Source organism: Mus pahari, chromosome 16 (genome assembly GCF_900095145.1).
Source record: "Mus pahari chromosome 16, PAHARI_EIJ_v1.1, whole genome shotgun sequence".
Taxonomy (NCBI): Eukaryota; Metazoa; Chordata; class Mammalia; order Rodentia; family Muridae; genus Mus; species Mus pahari.
This window is the reverse complement of record NC_034605.1, coordinates 17086541-17096445: the sequence shown is the minus strand read 5'-3', so window position 1 is coordinate 17096445 and position 9905 is coordinate 17086541. Positions and strand designations below refer to the sequence as shown.

Genomic DNA, 9905 nt, shown 5'->3' with positions numbered 1-9905 from the left:
TTAGTTCTTGGAATAAATGGTGGGGGAGTTGGAGTGGGAGTGGGATATGGAGGGGGTGGGAGTGAGATGGGGGTGGAGTGGGGTGTGGTAGGGATGGAGTAGGGCAGTGTGGGGAGTAGTTTCACTCATCCCCATTACTTCATACTTACACAGATTCATTATCCCCACCTTCGGCTCCTCCTTACATCCCTTAGACTTCCTTCCTGGACCCCTGACTTTTGATTCCCATGTGGTTCCAGATCTTGCTCACATCGTTGGCTTTGATCCCCTCTTGGCTCCAGTGAGCGGTTTTGGTTTTCAAGTAACAGCTTCTTAAGTCTCTCTCTCTCTCTCTCTCTCTCTCTCTCTCTCTCTCTCTCTCTCTCTCTGCATCCTTCCTGCCACTATAGCCTGGACAATTTACTTATTTTTATTTAATCTTTTATTTTTATATATTTGTATGCATGTGTCTTAGTTAGACACCATGACCAAGGCAACTCTTATGAAGGACAGCATTGAATCGAGGCTGGCTTCCAGGTTCCGAGGTTCAGTCAATTATCATCAAGGCAGGAGCTTGGCAGGCATGGTGCAGGAGGAGCTGAGCGTTCCTCATCTTGTTCCAAAGGCAGACAGTAGAAGAGTGGCTTCCAGGCAACCAGGATGAGGGTCTTAAAGCTCATACCCACAGAGACACACTTCCTCTGACAAGGTCACACCTACCCCAACCAGGCTATACCTCCTAATAGTGCCACTCCCTGGGACAACCGTATTCAAACCACCACAGCATGTTGTTTCTCCATCTGAGTACAGGACCCTGTGGAGCAGAAGAGGGTGTCCATCCCCTGGAAATGGAATCACAAACAGTTGTGAGTTGCCACGTGGGTGCTGGGAATTGAACTCTGGTCTTCTTGAAGAGCAGTTAGGGCTCTTAACTGCTGAGCCCTCTCTCCACTCATTTATTTCTTTGTTACCTAATGATTTAGTGTGTATGGCATGTGTACTCCTGGCAGTCAAAGGTCAACAGCATGCAGAAGTAGATTCTCTCTCCCCCACATGGGTCCCAGGAGGTGAACTCAGGTCACCAGGCTTGGCAGCAAGTGCATTTAGCTTGGTAGCTAAAGTGTCTTTACCCACTCAGCCATCTGCTGGTCTTTAAGTGGTCTGTCCTCTCGTCCCTCTCACTCCACCACACCAGGGTGTGCTGCTTTGACATGGACCCCAAAAACATGGAGGACCAACTTACTGGGGTCCCAACCCTGCAAATCAGTAAGCTCAGATAAATCTTGGCTCTTTCCAAGTGAATTGCTTCAGGCCTTTGTTACAATAGCGGGAGCTAAGTTGCTTAACTGTTGGCAGACTGAGGGTGAGGCAACTTCTCCTGAAAACCCCCAATGAAAGAGGCAAAACCCAGTACCATGTCCAGTATCCCCCTGACAAACTTTACACATAGTCGACGGAAGTAACAGCATTTTCTCATGGAAGAACTCCACCCAAGTGAGGGTGGGAGAAACAATACATTAAAATACCACTGTTTTCAGCTACACACTAAAACCATCTGATGAAAAGCTGGAATGGAAACTGAGGCTGGGGTGTATGGCACTCCATAGGTCGAGTGCTGCCCACTATACATGAAGCCCCGAGTCTGATCCTTAGCACTACATAAACCAGGGGTGGGCACTTTCAAACTCAGTAGAGGCAGGAGGATCAGAATGCCAAGGTTACCCTCAGCTACATAGAAAGTGAGGCCAACCAGGGCTACAAAAAACTGTAAACAAACAAACCGAAACAAAACAGCACTGGTGGGCACTTTGTAATAGGTGGATCAGTCTAGAAGCAAGATTCAGGTTTGATTCTCAAGACAGCCGAAGAAACATACACGCCTCCTGAGAAAATGTAAGTACAAGTTCCGCCCCTCATGCCTTCTGCCTAGAAGAATGTTGAAAATGGAGTCTTCTTGAACGTGTGAGTGTGAGAAGTGCTTCTGAAGTTTTTGTGGATTTGCTTGTGAAGTGGTCAGTAGTGGGCATGAAGTAGGAGGGGCTTGTCAGTGGGTGAGATTTGCCTGAAATCAGGCAGGCTACACTGTTGCACAGCTGGGCAGTGAGTGCAGGGAGACTGGTCATGCTATACACAGCTAATAATCGAGATTTTAAAAGAGTTCTTGGAGAGAGCTGGGGAGATGGCTCAGTGGTTAAGAATGCTTATTACTCTCACAGAGAACCAGTTTGGTTTTCAGCATCCACAGTAGTGGGCTCAGAAACATTTGTAATTTCAACTCCACAGGATCTGGTGCCCTATTCTGGCTCAGGCGTACCTACGCCCATGTACTCATACACACACACACACACACACACACACAGAGAGAGAGAGAGAGAGAGGAAGAGAGAGAGGGGGGAGAGAGAGAGAGAGAAAGGGAGAGTGGGAGAGAGAGAAATATAAAATAAAAAATGCTTTGTATTCGAAAAATCACCTTGAGTTCTGATCTACTTTAAGCTGCCACTGAATTTATTATTAATGTATAATTCATCACTGTAATGAGCTGTATGAACACAAGCTAGAAGCAGAGTAGGTGAACCAGAAGGTCTGATTCAGTCCCAAGACTGGGTTGCTGAGGGAATCCTTTTAGTAAGTCTCAGGGACTGGGCATAATCAAATGAATGTATGTGTAAATACAGCTGACTCTGAGGGGCTTTAAGCTCTGGGAAAGTCAATTTATTTGTACAGTTCTGCCTTTAGTGGGCACACATCTTGGGTCTCCCTCTCCCTTTTCCTCTCTCTCCCTTTCTCTCTCAATATGTTTATTAATTTATATATTTATGAATCTATGTTACATATTATGTAAGTATTTATATATATAATATATAAATTATATATAAAGAGAATAGAAATCTTTATATACTTTCTAGTATCTTATTTGGCCTTTAATTTAATTACACAATTTCAGATACATTTTCACATATGAAATATTTCAATGTTTTCTAGTATTATCTTGTCGTAGTGTTCATCGGAAAATATTTTAAGAAACGGGACAGTATGTCATCCTTCAAGATACGCTGCTTTCATTTGCTCTTTTCCTAAGATCTCTCCCATTACTAAGATTCTACTATTTTGTGATATAACTAGTTCTAGAAGCTTGCTTCTCTCAGCTCAAACATTAAGACGTGGGGCATGAGACCTGTAGATCATAAGAGGTAAGCTTTTGTGAGTCTGTTGAACCGAGGCTTGTTTGGACAGGAAGAGGTTCGATGTTCCCGGGTGATGCTGCTCAAGTGTGAGAGACGTTAGGTCAAAGTGAAAGAATCTGGGGCCGGGGAGACAGGCGTCAGTACAGTGCTTCCCACACGTAACCATCTATGTTTGATCCACATAAAAAGCTAGGTGTGTTGGTGTGTGTTTGTAATCCCAGCACTGGGGAAGCAGAGACAGGAGGATCCCTAGAGTTTGCAGGCCAGCTAGTCTAGCCAAACCCAAAAGCTCCAGGTCTCGGTGAGATGCCCTGTCTCGAAAAGGAAGATGGGTGACTCTGCGGTAAGCGCACCCAGATTAACCTCTGGCCGCTACACACATCTGGGTGTCCGTCGCATGATGGTAAATGTTTCACATCTGGCTTTTAAGAGAGAAAAGTCCTGAGAGGGAGTACTTGCCTATTTTCTTAGTAAAGTGTCTCATCCTGGCTCAGGCAGCAATACAAGTGAGACAGCACAAATTGGCTCTCCTAGCTGGTCCGAGCAGACTTTAACCTTCATTAAGTGTTCATGGATGTCTGGCTACAACCTACTAGTGAGTTTTACAAACAATTTAGTGGATTATAAATGGCATTTTAAACTTTAACATTTGTGCGTGTGTGTGTGTGTGTGTGTGTATTTTGCCTACATGTAGGTCTGTGCACCATGCGTGTACATGAATAGTATTTTTTGTTTTGGTTTTTTTTGTTTGTTTGGTTGGTTTTTTTTTTTTTTTTGAGACAGAGTTTCTCTGTGTAGCCTTGGCTGTCCTGGAACTCACTCTATAGACCAGGCTGTCCCCAAACTCAGAAATCCACCTCCCTCTGTCTTCTGAGTATTGGAGTTGAAGGCCATCACTGCCCAGCCTATGAAAAGCCTTTTTAAAAACTGGACAGATGAATCCAAGCTGATTCTCCATTGAAACATGAGGTCAGAGCAGAAACCCTTAAGCAAGGGCGGCATCTCTCCAGCCCCAGTGAAAACCTGGCTTTACTCTTCCACCTGCTCGCTTCCCAATTCTTCCCAGCTAAGTGTTTTGCAAGGTTTATGAGTCGTCTTCCCAGGGCTTCTCCTGCTCTTGTTTCTACACTTCTTTAAAGTCAGTTCCCAGTGAGCCCTGCAGCTACACGCATTGATCCTGTTCCTGTTCCTTGACCCCTCAGAGCATTCAGAAACCCGGATATTCTCTGTTTGGGGTACCCATTCCCAAGCAGGTCTCTAAAGTTTCTCTCTTTCTTCCTCTCTTAATCCTTCCCCGCCTCTCTTTTCCTGGATTTTTCTCCCAGGCTCTGGCCAAGTCTGTTTTCTCCTATTGCACTCCTAAAGGACCTCACTTCCAAGCTGTCGTCCCACCTTCCTCCCACCCATCAGCCTCAGCATGCTGATTTTTATTTTCAGAGCACACAGTTGCTCTCACGGGTTCCAGGATTTTGTACTAGCTATTCCCACAACTTGGAATGCATCCAGCACTGAGGTGAATTTATTATTTTAGTCTTGTAAGGAAGCGGTCAACTCAGGCAAAACTGAAGATACTCAACCGTTCTTCACTTTCGAATAATGTAGCACTCAATCCAACCCCTAGGAACCTTTCTTTAGAGGCATTACACTAGGGTTGAGAATGTGTATGGCGAATTCCCTGTTAACTAAGCCAGCTCAGTCAGTCAACAGGTTCTCCAGGGAGGGAGTCAGGATTAAAAAGAAAAAAGGCAATTAGACAGCACTGTGGCAGTCAGAACCCCAGCCACTTCTGAGGCTGAGTCAGGTTTATTTTTTTTCCAGTCTGTTTTTGTACCAGTTTAAGTACATGCAAAATATTATCAGTTCTGGGTCAAGGAACAAGCAAGACTATAAACACAGTCAAGGAACTAAGTCACATGATCTAGGGGCTTATCAAGATAACCAAGATATCCGAGCCTACTTCCCTGTTCTAGCCCAAAGTCAAATTCTTGCCTGAAGCCTACTTCTTTGCTCTAGCCCCAAACCAAAATTCCTACCTGAGTTTATTTCCGTGTCCCGGCCCAATGTTAAATTCTTGCCAAGTTTCTAGAAACAGGCTCCAAAAGCTCTCCACACCCTATCTCAACTTACAAACCCCCAAAACTGTAGTGAGAAGCCTACCACACGTAGTAATAACAGCAGAGCGAAGACAACATACATCAAGGGTTAACTCCAGCTATTGAAGTAGAATCTTGAGGAGTCAAATTTAGAAAATGGACAAGAGGAAGGAGAAAAAGTAACAACGAATCAGAACACGAGGCTACTGCTAAGAGGCTCGTAAATATATATATATATATATTTAACGCCAGGCGGTGGTGGCACACGCCTTTAATCCCAGAACTCGGGAGGCAGAGGCAGGTGGATTTCTGAGTTCGAGGCCAGCCTGGTCTACAAAGTGAGTTCCAGGACAGCCAGAGCTATACAGAGAAATCCTGTCTCGAAAAACTATATATATATATGTATGTATGTATATACTATGCACATATATAGGCCATTAGGACATCAAAACTAGGTAGCTCAGCCAGCCATTCTCAGCACCCTACAGTTTTATTTGTATTTATTTGTACAAAAAACGGGGCAAACTGTCAGCAGTGCAGGCCCCTGACTATGCAGCTAAGCGCTTACTGAACATCTACTCTGCTCAGAACCGAGCCTCACAGTGTCTAAACTGTTTCCTAAGGAAGCGTTCCATGTAGTAAACCCCAGCACAGAATAAGCGGGCAATCACCCAGTGTTGACATGTTCTGGCTACTGCTCACAGGATGGGGTTTCTTGCTGGGACAATGAGGAACCGAGTTCTTCCACACCTAAGGCTAGTTAATGGCAGTAAGGAGCTGCTGTTAACTCCGATTGGCTCACAGCTTTGTTCAGTTCTGACCCAAGGCTGCGAAGGAGACAAACCCGGGAGGGCCCCCGCTACACCCGCCACGATTACTCTTTGTTTTTTGTTCTGGTTTTTGGTTTTTTCGAGACAGGGTTTCTCTGTATAGCCCTGGCTGTCCCGGAACTCACTCTGTAGACCAGGCTGGCCTCAAACTCAGAAATCCGCCTGCCTCTGTCTGCCTCCTGAGTGCTGGGATTAAAGGCGTGCGCCACCACGCCCGGCTACGATTACTCTTTAAGTGCATTTTTATCACCCTTGAGATGGATTATCTGTCCCAGAGTGACCCCGAATTCCTTAAGTCCTCCAGTATGACACTGAATTTATGATCCTCCTGCCTCCACCTCGCAAGGGCTGGGATTACAGCGGTGCACCCCGACCGATTGGGGCAGAGCTGGGTGGAAATCAACCTGGGGGCTTCCAGCACGTGAGGTGAGCCACACCCCAAGCTCAGACAGCCACTCCCGCAGCCAGCCAGTGGTCTGCGTGGGTGACTGGAAGAGCCCAACAGCCACGGCTCAGCATTCGGACGCCCCGCCCCTGCCGTCGTTCCCGCGGAAATGGCCATGGGCTGACCCCGCCCTCTGCCTGTAGCGGCTCGGGGAACCCGGACGGCGTCCGGCAGGGGACACAAGTCGGAGCACAGCGCTTACTACCACCGGGCTGGGGTGAGTCCTGGCGACTGCGGGCTCAGGGGCATCGGGATACCAGTTCCCGGACTGGAATCCGAAGGGTGGTTCGAGTGTGGACGCGGCATCCCGCTCTCTCCTCCGTGACACGTGCACGGGGCACCGGACACCGGGAGCGATCGTGGGTTGAGGCTTGTACTGGGACCGTAGTGACGAGACAACGCTGCCTGCCGCGGTGAGGGCTCTCCGCCCCGCGGCTCACCTGCCGGGGAAAGGGCGAGCATCACCTGGAATCCCCAAGAATGACAGGCCCCGGGACAGTGATTCCAGACACGCACTTTAGGATGCTGAGTCATTCGATCCCAACGTTAAACACGGGGAAACGCAGTTTCTCTGGGTTTGGGGATCGTCCTAAAACCTAAGCCACCGCTTGTTGTGGCTGTGACCGTGAGACGAGCCTGGAGACTTCGGAGACTAGTTATTTAATGCCAGCCTAGGCCATCTTGATCTCTCTCCGGGAAAGATATAAATTATGGATGTGGTGATGGCAATTCTTGTCTCCTTTTTGCTCTGGTTCGTGCTTCCCGGATTGCACAGAACAGAATTAAAGTCTCAGAGGATTTGAAAAAAATGAGTTAGTGATAGATACTAGGTAGGGGTCTAGGGTGGTCTTTAGGGGTGTAACCAAGAAAGATGCAATTTTCTTTTCTCTGGTAAAATAAGAGATTTGGCGAGTGCCTATTGTCTACAGCCTGTAGGAAGTAAAGGGCAGGAAACTAGTTTCGTTTTTCTGGCTTGGTTCTGGTTTGAGTCATCAGGACTAGAGGTAGTAAATGTATCAGTGGGCAGGGTGCAGTGCGGAGGGGGCACTCTTATCTTTCAGAACCGGGCTGATGCAGAACGTTGCATTTAGTATTCCGAGGAGTAACTATGCCGCCCCCATCCCACCCTCAATTTATTTAATTTGGCTGGTTGAAGAAGAGCAATGTTTTCTAGTAATAATAGCTAACACCTGGGGCTGTTTTCTGCTATTTAAACTAGTTTAATCCTCAGGACAATCCTGCGATGTGATTCCTACTTGTTTTACAAACAGGAAAAGTCAAATGAACATTGTCGTGGTTTCATAGCACGGCTTGAGTGATATTTGTGTCTTGTTTTTGTGTTATTTCCTAGCTTGTATTTTATTTGTATTTACTGCTTTTGATTTGTTTGGTTTTGCAGTGCTTGGCACAGAACCCAGGGCCTCATCACACTAGGCAAGCTCTATGTAGCTGTGCCCTTAGCCCTTAAACATTATCTTGAGACAGGATATGCCTTAGTCTCTATTCTATTGCTGTGAAGAGACACCATGACCATAGCAACACTTATAAAGGAAAGTGTTTAACTGGAGCTTGCTTATAGTTTGAGAGGTTTAAGTCCATTGTCGCCATGTCTGGGAAGCATGTGGGATGCAGGCAGACATGGTACTGGAGATGTAACTGAAAGTTCTACATCTGCATTCACAGGAAGCAGGAAGGGAGAGACACTGGGCCTGGCTTGGGCCATGACTCTTAATCCTTTTAAACAGTTCCACTCTTTCGGTGACTAAGCATTCAAACATATGAACCTATGGGAGCCATTCTTATGTGAACTGCCACACAGGATCTTGCTAAATCTCCTAGGCTAGGGTCTAATTGTTGATCTTCCTGTCTCAGGCTCACAAGTGGCTTTGATTACAGGTATGTGCCGCCACACTTACAATTTTAGTATTTTTAACAGGAAAGTCCATGTAATTTGCTCCTTACGTATTTTTAAAATAATTCCTGCACTGATCATTTAAAATTATTTCATTTATAAATACGTTATGAGGAATATATGGCAGAACTTTGGATATCCTAACACTGTTATTTGGTAACCATCTGTAAAGTAATGTAATTTACATAGAAAAGTTTGATGTAAAGAAAAATTATACATGGCTGTTTTTCTATATTGCTTTTACACAGGACAAGTTTTTACTTTGAGTAATCCTTAAATGAAGAGTGGGTAAAGTGTATATACGGAAGAGAGACTCCAATCAACAATATCAATAAGTTGAAAAGGAAAAATGTTGTCCTTAAACAACCTACAAAATATCATCTATAACCCGGTAATAGATTTTTACCTTTTTTTTTTTTTTTTTTTTTGGCCTGAGGTAGAATTGACAGCAAATACACTCAAGTTGTAATCATCCACTAGGGCCAGGCATGAACAGAGTTCTGTTAGCACACAGGACACTCCTGCGGGGAGACTGATACAGTGCTGGGTGCTGGCTCAGACCTTAAAAACATAACGTTTAGAGGAGCATGCAGTTCTTATTCTAGATCGTTTTTCCTTCTTTTTAAACGGTCTTAATGATTGATTTTTATGTGCAGTGGAGTTTTGCCTTCGTGGGCGTCTCTGTGCGCGGGCATTAGATCCGGTGGAACTGGAGTTACGGACAGTTGTGAGTTGCCGTGTGGGTGCTGGGAGTTGAGCCTTCTCCCCGGCTTCCCAGAGTTTTCCCTTTGTGCTTTTTTATTATTACATTTTTATTTACTATGGTGTGCGCATGTGCGTGTGCCTGTGAGTGTGCGCATGTGCGTGCATGAACCTTGATGCCACAACACACACATGGAGGGAAGGTCTGGGGACAACTCTTGGGACGTCGCATCCTACCATTTGGGTCTGAAAGATGAACTCAGGTGATCAGCTTTGACGGGAGGCATCTTTACCTGCTGAGCTATTGTACTGGCTTCCTTCCTTCGCCTGTCTGACTGTCTGTCTGTCCATCTGTTGTATAGAGGCTAGCACCTATGACTTCATGATTTGCATGGATGATAGCACTAGGCAACACTGTCCATCCACCGCTCGCGTTGTTCATTCACTTGTCAGTTTTTTTCTGCTTTTCTGTTTGTTTGGTTTGGTCTTCTCTGTGTAACCCTGGCTGTCCTGGAACTTAACTCTGTAGACCAGGCTGGCCTCAAACTCAGAAATCTGCCTGCATCGGCCTCCCAAGTGCTGGGTTTAAAGGTGTGTGCCACCCCCTGCCCCGCTGCTTGTTTGTTTTAAGATGTAGTAGCATTGCTGTGTTGTCCAGTCTGACCTCAAACTTGAAATCCACCTGCCTCAAGCCCCAGTACTGGTATTATAGACTGGTGTGTTCCACCACTCCTGGCTTTTTGTGGTGTTTTTTTTTTT

At 45.9% G+C, this 9905-nt stretch overlaps 1 protein-coding gene across 5 annotated transcripts in view; it reads left to right on the top strand.

Moving 5' to 3' along the window:
* Positions 1-6683: 6683 nt before the first annotated feature.
* Positions 6684-9905, top strand: part of Lgals8 (galectin 8) — a 19745-nt gene continuing 16523 nt past the window's right edge. For 2 of the 5 annotated variants that reach the window (XM_029547639.1, XM_021215824.2), the window contains exons 1-2: positions 6684-6749; positions 8693-8835. In XM_029547639.1, the coding sequence (XP_029403499.1) occupies positions 8794-8835 (42 nt within the window). In that variant the 5' untranslated portion in view covers positions 6684-6749; positions 8693-8793. Of the gene's footprint in view, positions 6750-6771; positions 6946-8382; positions 8429-8692; positions 8836-9108; positions 9172-9905 lie in introns of those variants that run through there. The other 3 variants (XM_029547637.1, XM_029547638.1, XM_029547641.1) reach the window with 3 other exon arrangements.